This window comes from Micromys minutus, assembly GCF_963924665.1.
Source record: "Micromys minutus genome assembly, chromosome: 17".
NCBI classification, from domain to species: Eukaryota; Metazoa; Chordata; class Mammalia; order Rodentia; family Muridae; genus Micromys; species Micromys minutus.
In genome coordinates, this window is record NC_137952.1 from 49,268,351 (window position 1) to 49,287,112 (window position 18,762).

At 49.2% G+C, this 18,762-nt stretch overlaps 1 protein-coding gene across 1 annotated transcript; it reads left to right on the forward strand.

Moving 5' to 3' along the window:
• Positions 1-403: 403 nt before the first annotated feature.
• On the forward strand, positions 404-9,704 carry BANF2 (BANF family member 2; the record flags this gene model as incomplete). Its single annotated transcript, XM_080931235.1, has 2 exons — positions 404-529; positions 9,558-9,704. 2 exons carry the CDS (start codon positions 404-406, stop codon positions 9,702-9,704), a joined length of 273 nt encoding a protein of 90 aa, XP_080787361.1.
• Between the last annotated feature and the right edge of the window lie 9,058 nt (positions 9,705-18,762).

Sequence of the window (18,762 nt, forward strand, 5' to 3'; positions counted from 1 at the left end):
AGCATTAGGAAGGTTGGGAACCGCTGGTTTAGAGGATTAAACTCAGGATGTCAGGCTTGTGGCCAGTGCCTTTACGCACTGGGTCATCTTATCAGCCCATACACCGTTGCATTAAGTGTGTTGGGCAAAGGAATTGGAAGGGAGCTTGAACCTTTCAGCCTCAGCTCACCATCCACTGTCACGGGGTTGGGTTGATCTAACTCATCCACAGGCATCAGCATTTCCATACAGCACAGGACAGTCCGAACCTGGCGTTTAGGAGTCGCCACGTTTGCTGAACGACAGACTCCAGTCTGCCATCTTTTGCCCTCCATCCCTGGACTGAGAGACTCCCCAACGTCCACTGCAGTGTCAGCAATTAGACATTGCCTAACCCTTTCTCCACCAATGTCTGTTGCAGAAGATGGACAACATGTCTCCCAGGCTGAGAGCCTTCCTCTCTGAACCCATTGGGGAAAAGGATGTGGCCTGGGTAGATGGCATCAGCAATGAACTTGCCATCAATTTGGTCACCAAAGGTTTCAACAAGGTACGTCGTTTTGTCCTTCTGTAACTCCTCTTCCTAACCTGTCTTCCTCTCACCCTGCCAGATGGCAGCCGCTGCCATGTGTCCCAGTGACTGGCCATCAGAGAAAAAAGCTGTCACTTGGCAGGGTGCCACGGGTTTCACTGGTACTGACCCCACGTGCTTAGTGGCATCCAAGGCTTGTAGATAATGGGCAAATAGAAACGGCGTCTGTGCAGAGCAGCAGGAACAGCTCAATGTTCAGACACTCGAGACTTGATAGAGCTACTGAGGGGAGACAACAGTCAGGACGGGTGACTAGTGTGCACTCCCCACCAAGGAGATCGGAATCATTCTAAGATGCAGTCCCAGCCCAAGCACGGCCTTAGTGACAGGCAGTGGAATTGGGATGTCTAGTGTCCGTTGCTGTGACAAAGTGCTCAATCTAGGGGCTTTATAAAGAAAGGATTTCTACTTAGCTCATCCTTCTGGGGATTGAAAGTTCAATGTAGGATGACATGAAGTGTTTTGCTTCTGGTTGGAAGGACCCTCCCAACCACATTGAAGCACGGCAGGGTGGTGCAATGGGCAAGTGCTAGGATGAGGAGATGACAGGGTGTAATAGAAAGTCAGAGGACAGAGAGAGACCGGTCTGCTTTTTCTTTACTGGTTTGTTTTGGTGTGTGGATTGAACTCAGGAAGTTACATTTGCCAAGCAAGTTCTCTGCCACAATCTGCCCCACCCCCCTAAGCCCCGTTCATGCCCGTTTTTTTTTTTTTTTTAACAAATTGCTCTTCTTTTCAGAGTCTGCTGAGAACACTATTGTTCCCTTCTAAGTGCAATGGCTTTAATGAGCAAGTTAACTCCCACTAACATAAGAAAAGCATTTAGAGGCTAGAAGTTGCTGCTGTGTGTGTGTGTGTGTGTGTGTGTGTGTGTGTGTGCGTGCGCGCACATGCGTGTCTGACATTGTATTTGGTGAGTCTGACATTGTATTTGTTTTGTGCCCAAATCTAATGTCTGGGCCATGGTTTCACTTGGGGTACTGTGGGGAAACTGGAGGTACACCGCTGGGGGAACTTGGTTCCTACTTTCCTCCCAGATAAAGGACCAGTCCCAAGCAGCTATTGAAGGAGGCAGGTTAGACTAAGATTTTTAAAATTAAATGTCCCTTTCTCTAAAGAGATGATCATTCCCTTCCTTCCTTCCTTCCTCCCTTCCTCCCTCCCTCCCTCTCTCCCTCCCTCCTTTCTTTCCTTCCTTCCTTCCTCCCTTCCTTTCTTCCTCCCTCCCTCCCTTCTTTCCTTCCTTCCTTCCTCCCTCCCTCCCTCCCTCCCTCCCTTCCTTCTTTCCTTCCTCCTCCTCCTCCTCCTCTTCTTTACACTAGTTATCTCCTTCCTGGTCGTAAACAAATCCCTAACACAAAGCAACCTAAGGAAGGAAGGGTTTAAAGTCCTAACAGTCATTACGGTGGGGAGCGCGTGGCTCGTGGTGCAGGAAGCAGGAAAGGAGGCTGCCGTTGCCCCTTTGGCTTTTTCCTCTACCCACTTATATTCGGTCTGGGCCTCCATTCATAGGATAGTGCCACCCACATACACTGTGGGTCATCCTGCGTTGTTAACTCTCTGAAGACAACTTCACGGACACGCTAAGAAGTGTGTCCCCTGGGGGATTCCAGTCTTGTTGACACTGAGGATTAGGCAACACATTCTTCTGCCGTGTATAGTGCACATAGTCCAAAGTCCAGTGCTTTTCTACCTAGACAGATATCCCCATAGACCTACCATGGAGGGATCCCCGTAGACCTACCATTGAGGGATCCCCATAGACCTACCATGGAGGGATCCCCATAGACCTACCATGGAGGGATCCCCATAGACCTACCATGGAGGGACTAGACACCTCTCAGCTTCAGACAGCCCTGGGACCTCCTCCCAGACAAAGTGAACCCCAAAGGTGCCCTCTGTTCTGTTGTCTACCGTGTCTCCATAGTTCTGGGTTTCTTTTTGTTGTTCCACTATGCTCGTCATTTTAAAAATATTCTTGTTAAGACGTGACCGTGTGCAGTAACTGTACCCTTTCTTTACCATATAGTTCTATGGCTTTCGTTTCATCTTTTTTTGAGACAGAATCTTTCTGTGGGATTCAGGCTGACCTGCAAGTGATTGGTGCAACCTAAGCCAGCTTCAAACTTTCAGTTCCCCTACCTCATTCTCCTGTTTCCAGGGTTACAGACATAGACCACTACATTTAACAGTCCCGTGAGATTCTACAGATGCATAGTCAGGGAGCCATCACCCAAGACAAAGAGCGGCCCCAATACTCCAGTCAGCCCCTGTGCCTCGAAATTCAACTCCAGCTTTGTACTGTGGCCCTGTGGTTTTGTCTTCTCCTCCCTAGCTTTGTTCTAAGTAAGGGTGCTAGGGTTATAGATGTGAGTAAACAAGTCTACTTTTTTTTCAAGTTCCCGGATCGAGCCTGCACAGACAGGACTATGAGGAGTGCCTATGAGCATCTTGGTCCACGGGCATGAGGTCTCTCTGCTCACAGCCAGCTGGTCAGCACAGGGTCCACCATTCCACTCTAGGCCCCAGAACTACTGATTCTGATACTAATGGGCCCTGGTAATTGTTGACCTACCTTTGGAGTTTCTCTACTTTTGGAGGTCAGTGCAAATGAGGCATGGCTGGAGGTGTGGTTCTCTTGTATAGAGTGTTTGCCAAGCATCTGAGAGGACCTGGGTTCCTTATCCAACCCTGCATTAAATACAACACCACACACATAAAATAGTAAAATCGGGTAAAATAAAAACGCAGAGCAGAGGCTTCAGGAGTTGGCTACCTGAGGTCCCAGTGGAGGAAAGAGTGGCCGTAGGTTATACAGTCATAAACAACACCAGATTCACACACAGATTAAACTTAAATGTGGTAGTTATATTCCACAACTGGACCCATAGGAGGACGCGAAGGATGCCCAGGTGTGGCCCCCAAAGATGAGCAAGTGCATCAGGATGCTGAGGGATCTGTGAACAAGACCAGAACAGAGAGCATCCGGGACGGGCAGACCCATAACTAGCCAATGAAAATGCAGTTCGTGGGGGATTCGTTTTTCTGCCTGCGGGGGACCCACCAGGAGAGGTATCAGGGCCCTATCTGCCCTCTGTCTTTACCAGCCTCCATTGAAGTGTGACCATCATTTCCTTCCTCTTCTCCCCCAGGCTGAGTTCTCATCTTTGCCCTCAGAGGCCACGCTTGGCAACCTCCTTTCATTTTTCCGGGTGCATCGGCTCTCTCGTGCCTTTTGCGCCCTTGCTAAATGCCTGGCGGGATGTGGCCCCATGGGCTGCCCTCACGCGTGCTTGCTGGGCCCTTCACTCAGTCGCCAGCTCTCTCCAGAGCCACCAGGCTGCTGAACGCACAGAAAGCAAGGATTCACTGATCTGCAAGGAGGCCCCCAACTCTGTCAGCTCTCTAGGGGTGCGGTGTGAATAGCACAGGTGGCTTCCCTCTCGCTAGTCCTTCTAACGCTGCGACCCTTGGATACAGTTCCTCATGTTGCAGTGACCCCCAACCATCAAATTACTTCGTTGCTATTTCATAACTGTAATTTTGCCACTGTGGTGAATCCTGGTGTAGAGACTTGTAGTTTCCCACTCGGTCTTTGGAGGGTCGTGGCCCACAGGTTGAGAACCACCGTTCTAGGGACTTCTTCCCGGCCCTGATGCTGAGTTTTCATCTTTTCTGCAGATGGCTGGCATACAGAAGGGGGCTGTGGTGTGTCCCTCAGGACTTCCCCAGAGCCTTGAAGACAGCAGGAACTGGTCTACTACTCATGGTTAAAACCATGATTTTTAAAACTATTGATTCATAGGGTGTAGGGTGCAGGGGTGTGCCCGCAGTCTCGGTGACCCGGGGGGTTGAGACAGGAGAGTTATTTCAGCTTATAGACAGTGAGACCTGACTTAAAATAAACAAAAATAAAAACAAAAAACCGCATGGGCTGGGGAGATGGCTGAAGGGGTAAAACATTTGTCATATCTACACAGTAGCCCCTGAACTCACGACACAGAGGCTGACATGACAGCATGTCTAACCCCAGCACTCCTACAGCAGAAACAGGACACTCCTGACTTCACCAGCAAACAAGACTGTCTCAAAATGGAAGGCAAAGAATGTCACCTGAGGGTGCCCTTTGATCTCTACATTTGTGTGTTATGAAACATAGGTTCCCAAGCACACCCCTCCCCCCCTCTGTCACACACACACACACACACACACACACACACACACACACACACTTTTCTTTTTAGAAGAAAACATTAACTATTGACTCACCTGAGCCTTTTCAGGATCTCAGAAGCTAAAAAAAAAAATGTGACTGGTCTCTCTGGTTCCTCTGTACCTGCTGTTTACTGGGGCAGCCAGCTTTGGCCTGAGCAACAAAACGCAAAATGGCAACCACTGGCTCTGTGCCTGCTAAACCCTTGTCTGCATGGATATGGGCTAAAAATACCAAACATGCCCCTTGATGCTAAAGCCTTCCCCTAAAACAGAATGTGCGGCATCTCGTAACATTTTTATTGATTACATACAGAAATAATATTTTGAAATTATGGGAGAAAATGAAGTATGTTATTGGAATGCCTTTCATCCTTTTTCTTCTCCCTTATTCCTGCTGTGGCCGCTAGATTGGAATTACTTCTGCGGCTGGCCCATCGACTGTTTCTCCAGGGTAGCACTGTCAAGATTTACCAGTGGCAGGTAGAACAGGTGGGGATGGTGAGTGGGACGGTCATCATGTGATAGTGCCAGACTCACCACAGCTGGGCTGGAGCTCTGTCCTACCCACTGCCACCCATACAGAAAGCCAGACCAGATGGTAAGCTTAGGCCAGGAGCATCTGTGGACCTCCCTCCGAGCAGCCTGGGATCCTGGACATGGTCAGTCTCTGCTGGGGTCGCTTGGTTGTAATTTGCAGAGAGGCTGAGCTCAGGACCAGGAGAGCTCAGGACTGTCGGTTGCTGCCTCACTCAAGTCCCTGGGTTCTCAACGCTGAACCTCAGAAACCCAGGTTCTCCTGCCCTCTCTGCTGGCACTGGGCCCCACCATGTGACCTATACAAGGAACCAGACGCTGAGGTCACACTACCTAGTGTTGTAAGATAAATAGAACGGCAATGAGAAATCAAGTGAAATGATTTTTTAAAGATTTATTTATTTCATGTATATGCACACACCGTTGCTGTCTTTATGCACACTAGAAGAGAACATCAAGTCTCATTACAGATGGTTGTGAGCCACCATGTGGATGATGGGAACTGAACTCAGGACCTCTGGAAGAGCAGTCGGTGCTCTTAACTGCTGAGCCATCTCTCCAGCCCGATTTTTTTTTAAATAAATGAATAATGTAATAATATGGGCATGTCTTAGAAGCATAGAGAAAAGAAAGGAGCCAGAAGCTGCTGTGGGTTAAGCACTCACCTTGAGAAATGCTGGGTTGCCACTGGACATCTCTCCTGAAGACCGCAGCATGTATGTTTGCTGAGAGGAAACCAGACAAGTCAGATAGTCACAGCAGTGTCTACAACAATGGGGGGTGCCCTCCGTATGGGGGCTTGGGGGCTGCTAGTCGAAGGCAAGACAGAGTGTTGGAAGCTTGATTAAGAGAGAAGCCACAACAGCTCCTTCTCTGACGGATGAGGCCAGGCACCATGATGGAAGTTTGACATTTTAATGAGTGCAGACTAAAGCCGGCTACCTAGTTTGCAGGGTCCAATGCTGGATGACATTTTGTTTAACATTATGGCTGATCATGTCCCAGCCTCTGGCCAGGGTCAAGGGTAAAATGTTTTAAGTACAAAGACAGCGGCAGGAATCAAAGGAGCCCATGTCTGCTCTGTGTGCAGAACCCGGGCCACTCTGTGGATCAGCCTCAGGTGCAGATTCGAACATTTTCTGTAGTTAGTTAGGAAACCAAAACAGCAACAAACAAAGCCAAGATGAGAGCCCCGAACTCTCCTTCTCCTCCGGAAGCAATGTGGAGCCCTCAAGGGTAGAGCAAGAAGGCAGGCATCTCTGTACTCTCTGGAAGATGGCATCGTGGGACTCCAGGGAAAGCCCAGAAGGATGGAGGGTCAGGTTGCAACTTGGCTCAGAGACCCATCTCCTGCCACGTTCCTGGAAAGCGTTCCCATGTTCCGCCTGCAATGCATTCCTGAGCTTGCTGGCTGCTTAGCCCCGTGGGCGGCAGAGGCTCTGATTACCACACCAGCTGATGCCGTGGCCAGCCTTGGAAACGGGCAGAGGATGTCTTCACCTCCAGACTGGACCACAGATGGCTAGAACATGAGCAAGCAGGGTGGACAGACGTGGGAGTGTCAGCCTCTCTGGTGTCCCTTGTCTGGGACATCATCTCAACTCTAGATTCTAAAGAATGGGCCAGGCAAGGCACCCCTGAGAATCAAATGGATTGAATGAATATATGTCAGGTGTCTGCAGCATTGGGTGGCCTGCCAAAGTGGTCAAACGTGTCACTTGTTCTTGCTAGAAGAGAACTCTACTACTGAGCCAATTATCCCCCAAGCCCTGCAACTCGTTACTAAACTCATTGAGGCTCTTAGGTGTACCCTGCCATACTCACCCCAGGTCCTCCACAACTGTCACACGGCCTCAGGAAACACTCAGGAAACTGATCAAGAATGAGACCATGTCGGACACTAGGTTCTGTTTGTTTTTTTTAAATACAGTTCTGCCTTAAAATCACTACAAGTACGTAGCTTCTTTCTCTCTTCGACAACTAGACAATATCTAAATATAAGCCCTGAGGTGTGTGGGGCGGGTATCGCTCTGTGTTAGAGTCCTTGCTTAGTATATGCGAAGCCCTTAGTTTATCCCAGCTCCACAACAACTAAATAAAATAAAACCTACAAACCCTAATCCTTCAGCACCTTTTGTGACTAGGATTCAGTTTTCGTTTAATTTCATATATGTGTATATATACATATATGGCCTAGAACTTGAAGTTGTGGGTGGAAGCCGAGTCCTCATTCCAGGCTAGAGAGCCCCTAAACCATGCTCCAGAGACATTTGCACACTGTGACCAGAAATCTAGCCCCTGCCAGAAATCTCCATTCATGGTCCTGTTGTCTTCTTGATCATAACAATCTGATGTTGTGGAGGATAAGCAGACAGAAAACTCAAAATGGCAAAATTGCTCTAGAACCCGGAATCAGGGTGCAATTAATACTTATGCCCTTATGTGTGTTTTACATTGTTGTTGCTGTTGTGTGTGTGTGTGTGCATTATATGCATATGAGTGCACACACGACAGCTGGACTGTAACATCAAGTGACTTGCTCTAGCATCCTGTCTTACTTTCTTGAAACAGTCTTCACTGAATCTGTAGCTAAGCAGTTGGCCAGCAAGCCGCAGCAATCTCAGCTGTCGATGCTGGGATTACAGGTATGACCACAGCCAACTTTTCGTGTGGATACTGGGGATTTGAACTCAGGTCCTTGTGCTAGCACAGAAAATGTTCTTCTTCACTGAGCCATCTCCCATGGCTCTAATTTTTTTTTTTTTTTTTTTTTTTTTTGGCAAATTAATTGTTAGAGTTAGCCTATAAAATAACAACCTCTGCAGCAGCCTTTTCATACATCTTCATCAATATTCTGTGCATTTTTTTTACACAGACATCCTTGGAAATATCATTATCAGGAGTTTCCAGAGAAACAGGACCAGGAGATTATATATAATTACTAGAGGAGATTTGTTCATTATTTAGTCTCACACAATCGGAGGCTCCACCTTGGCTGTCTACGGACCATAGAGACAGGGAAGTGGGTAGCTTGGTGCTCAGTTGAAGAAGCTGAAAAGCTCATTCAGAAAGGACAGCGCTGCAGCTCCAGTGTGGGGCTGGAAAAAGAAGGCCAAGGTTCAGCATGATTCACGGCTGGACTGTCCACACAGGCGTGACTCTCTGAGGCATCTGTGTCTTCCCATTTAAAACGCACTGGTGTAAGGTGTACGGGGCAGGGCATGGCGGTGCTGGGCCTCGGTTTTGGGAATTCTTTCTGCTGAGTTACTGGATCACACAGCACGTTCGCCAAAGCAAACGGAGGCTGACACGCCCTTCACCTGCCAACGACACCTGCAGTGGTTCGCAGGCGAGGTCCTCGTGATTGCTTCCTTCTGGGAAGGTGGTGCTGGCATCCGAGGGACAGGAAATGTTTTAAATGTCCTGCAGTGGATAGGATGCAGGATTAGCCCCCAATTAGCTGAGAAAACAGTGGGCCAGGGAGCTACGCTCTGGCTTAGTGTTGTGTGTGTTTGGAAGGAACTACGTGGACCGCAGATGTAGCTCAGTGGTAGAGTTCTTACCTAGTACATGCAGAGACTGGGTTTAGTCCACGGTGTGCGCACACACCACCACCAAAGGGGAAAAGGAAACATCAAATAACTGACCTAAAAGGAGTTTAGAGGTATGCTGGTCACCCATTCCCTGACACCTCCCTCTCCCCCACCTAAAAGGAGTTCAGAGGTATGCTGGTCACCCATCCCCTGAGCCCTCCCCACGACCTAAAAGGAGTTTAGAGGTATATTGGTCACCCATTCCCTGACACCTCCCCCCCTCACCTAAAAGGAGTTTAGAGGTATGCTGGTCACCCATCCCCTGACCCCTACCCCCTCCCCGAACATATGCTGGAAGCCTACTAGAAATGAAGATTCTCAGGCTCTACCCTAGTTTGAGATACTGAGTCAGGAAGTTCTCTTTCAGAAGATCCCAGGAAATGTCTTCAAGTTTGAGGACAAGGCCTTCTTGTCACTGCAGATGACAGTCGCTAGACCAGAGGGACTGACCTCTGAGAGAGGCCTGTGATTAACTTGACCTCACCTTTCCCCAGAGCCTTGTCAGGGGCTGGCAGTCTCCCTACTGTCGGACCCACACCCCAACCTTTGATTATCACCTGAATAGGGTTGGTGAAAGAGGGCCAGGCACATCTGTGTGGGATCCCGATGACCCTCGTCTTCCTCCCTCCTGCCTCTCTTCCCAGGCCTATGTCCTGCTGGGGCAGTTCCTTCTGATGCACAAGAATGAGGTGGAGTTCCAGAGGTGGATCATCTGCTGCTGTGGTGCTACCGAGTGTGAGGCCCGCCAGAGCTCCACCTGCCTGAAGGAGTGGTGTGCCTGTTTCCTGTAGAAATCCTGGCCTGGCTGCTCTATCCAGATAAAGATACCCATGCAACCTACATACAACCTCCAAGTTGTTACTTGTGTTGCTAATTTATTGTCATGTGAGTGCATGTGACTGCGTGCAAGTGCGTGAGTGTGTGTGTGTGTGTGTGTGTGTGTTTGCATGTGCGTGCAACTGTGCTGTTCGAGTCTAGAAATTGAGAGCCCACATAAAGGTGAAAGGAGGCACAGAGATCCCAAAGCTGGCCTGGCATGGCACACGGGTGTTGACAATAGCTACTTAAAAACCCGCAACGCACCAAACTTAGGTTCTTAATTCTGGATCTTTTCAGACTGGAGGGTTTTGATTTAGGAATTCACAAATTATCCTAAATCTGAACTCTAATGTTGGAAACACCTCTCTGCTCGGTAGTTCGGATTCTTAGCCTGTGTATAAGGTCCTGAGGGATAGGGCTGGCTGGCTGGTGGCGTCTCCATGTCTCATGAGGTCATAATCTGTCAGCTAAGCAGTAGCTTCCTCCAGGACAAGGATGGAGGATCCATTCCCAAAGAGGATCCGTCACCTGGCTGTTGGCCGGAGGCCTTCTTTACTCGCCGGAACTTCCAGGGGCCTGCTGGGGCAGGGGTGAGCCAGAAAGACAACACAGACAGAGAGAATTCCACCCTGCTTCCTGTGACCTAGGCTCTGACTCATGCTACATCCCTTCTGCCCGATTTCATAGTCTACGCTTTAGAGGCAAGTCATTAAGTACCCTAGGAACAAGAATCTCTCCTTGAAACAGCAAAGAATGCAGATATGTTTTTAAGGCCTTCTCTGTTGGGGTTTTTAGGTGCAACTCCACACAGAGAACTGACTTTTAGTATGGTACTGCCTCTCCACTGCCATCCCCTCCCCCACCCACCAGCTCCCGGCTGCTACAGGATGAATTTCTGTCAACCTTGTGGCTTTTCTCAAAATCCATATAATGGAATAACACGGTGTGTAGCCTTTGGAGATTGGCTTTTTAAATTTAGCATAATTCACCTGATGCTAATTTCCTATACAGGCTTTTTAAACCTCAGAAGGTTTTTAGTCAGTGTTGTTGGTGTGTTTTCCTGTGAGCATCTGCTCTTCCAGGGAAGGTCAACAGTTTCTCCTAGGGAGTGTGATGCCCACTCAGCTGAGGGTCTCTCGGGAGTGTGACGCCCACTCAGCTGAGGGTCTCTCGGGAGTGTGACGCCCACTCAGCTGAGGGTCTCTCGGGAGTGTGATGCCCACTCAGCTGAGGGTCTCTCGGGCTACAGGGGCAGGACCAGTCCTTAGTGGGAGAAGGAACCACGCAGGCACCAACCAGGGGACATGGACACATGAAGCTGATGGGAAAACAGCGTCCTAGTCATCTGAATAGGACAGCCCCAAGACATGTGCCCCACTAGAGCCAAGCCCCAACTTGGCTACCTACCTAATGGATGGTGTGAATTCATTCTATAACAGTCAAAAGAAATCTGTATTTAATTTTTTCCTCAAATCACATTTTTATTGGTTTTATTGATACTTCTGATTTGTTTAAGTTTTATAACATTCACACTGTTCCCATAAGCATAACGCCCATTGCATATTTCAGAGCTTATCAATTTTGGTTAGTGCCAAAATCTTCGAGGTCACAGCTTTGTCACCTCGAATTCTTTGGTGCTCCTGTGAGTTGTCCTAGATCAGCGAGCACAGGCAGGGCTGTGCTGCTAGAACCATCTTAAAAGTCTCCATGACATAGCCAGCAAAGGTTGACTTCTCTCTTGTGCCACATGTCCAATAGATGTCATCAGGAGAGCTGCCCCCCGTAATCGCTCTGTGACTCAGGTGGATGCATAGCCCGTCTCCATGCCTACATTCCCATGATAGTCAGGACAGGAAGGAGCCAGGGCAAAGCCTCTCCCAAGAAGTCACATGTCCTACCTGTATTCATATCTCATTGTCCAAAGCATGTCACATGACCCCTCAACCCTAAAGGGAGAAGGTCTCTTCAGAGGAAATGGGAAAGTGTAAAGATCACACTCACCAAAAACAGTGACATCGATTAAGCTGTTTTTCCCCCAGAATGCCTCATTGATGTACTTTCTGAAGTCATAAAATGTCGAGCTGTGTCAACTACAGTCTGCCTCCTCAAGTTCTCTTTTGTTTTCCCCAAGGAGAGAGCAGGAGTGACACAGCTCTGCATCCTGAGAGAGAGATCAGGACCTGACTACCCAGTCTGCCCTCGCTCCCTCTTCATAACCTACCCTTGGACTAATTTTCCAGTGGTGGTCATTTTGGAAAACAGGAGCACACTGGCTCCAAAAGAAACGGTGGTTTTCTCTCAGTCTCTTCCCACTTCCCCTACCACTGTTGAAAGTCATCCCTTGGGCCAGCAATGTCTAGAATCAGTGGTGGTAGAGAGATAAGAAACCTGTAGGATACAAGATCATCAAAACTAGAGAACCTCTACAGAGGGATCCTATATATAACAGCAGGAGTGGCTCATCCCCGTAGAACATGATTTGTAAGGTATCAGAGCAATCACTGTTCCCCCACACCTTACCGAAGACAAGGACTTTCCTCCATCACTCATTCATTACCTTGTACTGATTCTCGTGTCTTCTTTCTAGAAAATATGAATGGCCTAATTTCTTCAGTAAAATGATTGGCCTCTAGTCTTCTGTTAGAATCGTGCCTTTGTCACCGGAACTCCCTCCCTCCCTTCAGAGTCAAAAAGCGATTCCCATCCAATTGACTTACCTGGCTGTGTGACTTGCTTTGGCCCATGATACAGGGCTGTCACAACACCACACTTGAAGATTTTTCTCCCATTACTGTCCATTCTCTTGTGCCCCTGCAGACACCGGAGATGAGCTACTGCCTTACGTAGTCCTTGTTCCATCTTCTTGGACCCCAGAAAGAATCTCAGGTGGGTTTGAGCTTAGCTTACCCTCAGCAAGGGCCATCCAGCTGCCCACATGGCCCTGTGTGGACCAGTCAACCCCCCACTCCACAAGACTAAGGGCTTGCAATTTACAACCAGTGATACTAGGGGCAGTTTGCTATGCAGCAATATCCAATGGACACATTTCTTCTAGTCTCTAACGACTGACCCAACCCTGCCAAAGTCCAAACACTCCTTTACCTGGAGAGCCCAGAGCAGGTAAAAGAATATTGTTTTCAGAGCTAGTCAGATATGGGTGTGAGTTCTGCCTCTTCTGAGCACCACCTCATCCCGGGAGAGCTGCTCAAGTTCACTAGGTCTCCGGTTCCTCCATCAAACAAGGGCAAGACAGTAATCTTAATGTTGCCGCCTCGCAAAGTGCATCAGTGCAAATAGCATATGTAAACTGCATGGTTCAGTAAGAATGAAGTAAAACAATCCTGTCTCTGGTCTCCTTGGAGCTCTGGTCTCCTAAGGGTGTGGTCCTCTCCCGGCCCTCAGAAAAGAACGAACAGCTGTGTGCTATCCAAGAGCAGAGGCAGCATTTTATTCGATCCAGGTGAGGCCTTCTCTGGCCTGTTAGTCCAGGACACTACTTGACTCTTCGGCCCCACACACTCTTTAAAGTGCGGGAAGAAGATAGCAGATGAACAGTCAGACATATTCAGATGTGAACTGTGACTTTGTAGACTCACATTACTCCTCCAGGCCCTGGTCCCCTGTGTATTAAGGACACAAAAGAAGTGGCTTACCTTCAAGTCATTAGCCCAGCCCAGGGAATCTCTCGGCAGGGTGGCGAGTCTGTGTTTGGAGAAGGGTGTGGTCTGAGAGCTTTGGCCAGCATCTGAAGCAATAGTAAGATATCCTCAAGGTAGAAAGCTTCCCCCTCCCTTTTGCTCTGGCTCTGTGAGTTTGGCTAAGAACCAATGCTTTTGATTAGATTTATAAAGTGTCTACTGGCACCTGTCATCAGAAACCCCCCCCCCAACAAATTACAAACCAGGTGGTACATATCTCATGGTGTGGCATCTCCTTTGCAAAATTAAAATGCCTGTATGCCTATTTTTGGAGCTGTCTTCAAAACAGAGCTGGGAAACAGCCCAGACAACAAATGCAGACATTTGAAATGACTTGTCCATGGTCCCTACCTAGTGGCATTATTGCTACTGCATCGCCCTGTATCTGATGGCAGGAGCCTTTAGTGTGGTCCAAGCTACTCCAGGCACTGGCCAGGCCCCATAGTACCGCAGCAGGATCTCCTTCCATGAGAGTCGTTCTTGAAATAAGGCAGGCTCGGCAGAGATGTAGAGCCATGAAGACTCTGGGGTGGAAATGGTCCAAAGAGACCACCACCCTCCTCTGTTTCTCCAAAGTGATCTTGGCCTTGGGGAAGGAAAAAAACAAGAGGCAGCCAAAAACAAGATCCCCAAATCCGAGGCCCAGTGAAGGCAAGGGCAGTGTCATGTCTACTTGGAAAGGCAGAGGGGATGGGCAGCCACACGAGACTCCTCAGAACAGCCGGCTCTGCACAGTCAGTCCTAGAATGGGAGGCTTTGCGCACTAAAGGTGGGAATTTTTCTGTTGATCTCCTTGGATCTGTTTGCCTTCAATAGTTAGTATGGGTTGGATTTGCTGAGATAACAGCTACTACCCTCAGAGACTTCTGTGGAAAAGCACTTTGTTCTCCAGTAACACCCGTCACTGTCTTAATCCAAGAATCTGAAGCTGTGATTACTTACAGAGACCTGCAGCAAGGTCTGGTCTGAGGTGATGAGAGACGTTAGTCCCTTACTCAAGACTCCAGCCATTTCTCCTGCACCTGTCCTCTGGCCGTACGCTATTCTGCTCCAGCTTTACAGGGTCTTGGGAAGTATGAGTACCTGGAGTGTTGAGGGTTAACAGAAATAGGGAGTTCATCTATGAAGCTATGGGGGAAGGTATCATTTATGCCAGGGGTCAGCTATGCTCCTATAAGCAACCCTTCGCCCATGCATCTGGAAGCCAGCTCAGTAGACTCAGTGGCTGGCCAAGATGGACTTGGGTGGGTCACTTTGGCTACTTTAGGTGCATTGCAAAGAATTACATTGGTCTGTCACTGGTGCCCTGGCCGGAGGAGTAGACAGTCCCAACAACAACCCCAGAAACCCAGTGTCTCAAGACAGCAAGCCTGTACCCCAGCCCTGCCTGCTGGCTCTGTTCTCACCCTAGGATGGAGCTGATACTGCATCCCAATTTGAGAATTTGCAGATGGCGCGGCAGGAAGAAAACTCTGTGGGTTTGCACTGGTGACCAAATGTCCTGGTTCACAAGTGCACCATCATAATTGCTAATAAGTTATTTACTGGCTACGGCTTTGATCCCAACACTTTTGCCTCTAATCCCAGCACTTGGGAGGCAGAGGCAGGCAGATCGCTGAGTTCGAGGCCGGCCTGATCTGCAGAGCAAGTTCCAGGACAGCCAGGGCTACACAGAGAAACCCTGTCTCAAAAAAACTAAATAAAGAATTTGCAGGGCTAATGACAGGACCTCACCCAACCCCAAGGGGAAAGGAAGGATGGATAGTTGGGACAAACACCCTGATGGACTTTGGATTCAGGGTCCATGTGTCAAAGACTTGGCCCCAGAGCTGCACTTTCGGGAGGTGGTAGGACCTGAAGGAAGAATCTTAGGTTACTGGGAATGTGGTTGCCAAGGGGACTGTAGGATCCTGGCCCCTTCCACTTTCTCTGCCTCCTAACTTCAAAGTGAGCCGTTTAGCTCCACCATATACTTGCCGAGATATGCCAGTGCACTGCGTGCCACAAGCAATCTGTCCAAGAGTAATGGACTGGCAGCCTCTAAACTGAAGTGAATGTCTTCTCTTTATTAGTTAGTGGCCTCTGGTGTTTTGGTATCGTGATGGTGTTTAACACACGTGCCACGTGACTCCATCTTGGAGGCTGGAGAAGGAGGAATCCCGGGGCATCCACGAGGAAGCTTTGTTTCATGCAACCCATGCCCCTTGGGCCTTTTTATGAGCTATAAGTTCTAATGTTCTGGAAGCTTGTGTTTGGGAATGAAGGGAAACAGTGCATTCTTGCTGTAGAGACCAGAAAGTAGGACGCACTAAGGACCAAGAACTAGAAAACGTTCCTGTCGTCAAATGGCTTACATTTCCTTCCACACATTTTTCCAAATGCTTTTCTTAATTAAATTGCATTTACTTATTTATTGGTGGACACCATACAGGCATGGCATAGCACATGTGTGGCAGTCAGAGGGTTTGGTTCTGTCCTTCCTGAACTAAACTCTGCGTGGCAGTCTCAGCAGCAAGTGCCTTTATGTACTGAGCCATCGCTAGCCCTCCTGGGCAGACCGCACCGCCCTGCCTGCCCCGTGCTGCCCTGTAATGAAGCAGTCAGTGGAGTAACGTTGCCCACCTTCTGTCCAGACAGTCGTGGTTGTGTGAGCCTATGCACACCCAATCCTCGGACACGGAGAGCTGACTGACTGTACAACAGCACGGTGCGTGCACCCCATGTCCACCCGAACCCTCCATGCTTACTGAGAGGTGTTGGGGCGGGGGTTCCATTATGAGCAGACCTTAGGCAAGCTGCTGTTAATAATGTTTACTTCAGCCCCTCCCCCTTCCTGTTCTCCCTTCAGGAAGATGCTGAGGAATAGACTTGAGAGTGTTTTCGGGAGACGGAGAGTTTGAGATTTAAAGCTTTTGACTCTATTTTCTTTTTTTTCCAGAAAGCTCTGACCCATACCACTCACTACAGCAAAGCCTAATTTATTAGAGGGCTGCCGCTCCAATTCTATTCCAGCACAAACTGTCCCTCCGGGTCCCCTACACAGCAGAGCCCAGGTTGTTTCTGAGCATGCTGGCCATCCTCACAAGCTACTCCCCTGTTCCCTGACGGCCCACCTGCTCACCTCTGCCATGGCCCTGAGATTAGAAACAGTCCCTGCAGCTTTATCTCCTTTCCGGGCAGCTGCGCTGTTACTTTTTTCTCCTTAGCATTTATCAGCTTCTAATCAGCCACACCATTTACTTATTTTATTATTCTGGCCCACTACAATTAATCATTAGAGCCTGGCCCTGTGCCTGGCATGACTAGGCAACATCGAATCCACTGCGGGCACTAAATGCTACTCTTACAGAACTGGGGTCCACCCTGCCACCCACATCCACTGCGGGAGTCCTCTACCAGCTCCCCATCGGTTCTCTTTTTCTCTTTCTTGACTCACTCTGAAGTAAATTGGGAGGCAGCTTCCTTTGGAGTTGTTTGTCCTGCCCCTTAATGAAACTTGGACTCAGCAAACCGGGCCAGATAAGCCATTCTGTGACCCGGGAGAACAAAGGTCCGCTTCTGGGAGGAGTCCAGAGTGCAGATACTTCCGGGGCTCTCAGGGGGGACCCACCAGGGCACCTGTCGTCCTGGGGCTCGCGGGAGTGGCTCCTCCAGCCTTGTGGACAATGACTGCTACCCACAGTCTTTGGGAGGCAGTAACCCCTGGAAGAGCGGGTGCTGCAAACAGAGGCCTGGAGACCGGAAAGGCAGGTCTCAGCAGAAGCAGGGAAATCCCTTCCCTGGCACCGCGGGAGTCCCAGTGGAGCCTCCCCATTGTGCCACACTTCCGGCCAAGCTCCTGGACTTTCGACTGTAGCTGAGGAAAGAAATTCCCAAACCCAATATGGTCATGTTTTTAAAGTACCCACAAGTCAATGAGCAAAGTCCCACAATAAATGGTCTCAGGGTCAGATCTACATCAAAGGAAACCACAAACTCACTCCGCATTCCTCCTGCAGAAAGTCGACCCGGCCCCGCCCAGCCCAGCCCCCACCCCGCACGCCCCACCCGCATGCCCCTGTCCTACTCCCACACAGCCAAAGCCTTGCTCTCCTAGACTGGCCTCAGAGATCCAGCCCGCTACCTTCTGTCAGGAATATTCTAGAACTCTTTTCGGGGGAATGGCTATTAGAACCCAGATTTGTTCTCTAAGTCTTCTCTGAGGATGTGTGTATGGGGGCTAAGGTATGCAGCATGGTCTTTATAAACAAAACAAAAACAAAGCATTCATAATATTCACACAGAAAGCACAGGAACCCTCAGCAGTCTGATGAGTTTCCGGAAGCAGATGATCCCCATGTAGCCATTTAGGGGTGGTACATCAAGTAAGCTCTGCTCAGATCAGCAGACTGTCCCTGGCCACCCATGTCATCATAAATTCCTCTCAGATGAACCTGTGTTCCCACACCACTACTATGCTGACATCCGGCAGCCGAGACTGGGTTAGACTGCTCTTGAACTTGGGGCTTCCATGTTTTCCTGTGCCTGGCTTCTTCCGGTGTGAGGCTTGTGACTGCAGTAGCAACAGTTGGGGTTTGGGTTTGTTGTGGCTGGGCTGTGTTCCACTTCAGGAAGAGGTTGGCTTACTTATTGGTCATTACAACAGCAGGCTGGACAGGACATTCTTTTGCATCTCTTGGTACACTCAGCTCCCTTGGATGTATTTGGAGTAGAGTTGCGAGTGACATGACACACATGTCCTTGGTTTTACTGGATAGCCAGACAGATTCCATGTCTGGACTTCTGGATGTCTGTCTTGGCTGGTCTTTGCACTGTCAGTCATTCTGGGAGAAGCACAGTAGCTATGTCTCAGTTTTCATTTTCACTAAGGAACATGTCTTCGTTATAAAACTCTTGGTGTGTGAGGCATGACACAGACAACTCAACAGGGACTGGAGAGGGGTTCCCCAGAACCCAGAAATCAGGGAAGCCATGACAGTAAGGGTGGGAGAGCGCCACTTGCCAGAGAACAGGAGGTCTGATGTCACCATCCACCTCGGTGCACCCCAGCCCCATCCATATTCTTCTCACCCTGACCACAGTTTCCTGTCCCTGTTCAGCAATCCTTCCCGTTACCCCCTCCCCCATCTTCTGGTGATCACTTCTCAAAGTGTCACTCAAGGGTCACATCTTGCAGACAGCTCCCTCCACCCTCCACTGGCTTTAACTCCCTGTGAGCAGCTAATTTGTGGTCTATAAGATTGCAGCCTCTGTCGTGACCTATTCAGTTTCCTCCTCCTCCTCCTCTTCCTCCTCCTCCTCTTCCTCCTCCTCCTCTTCCTCCTCTTGTTTG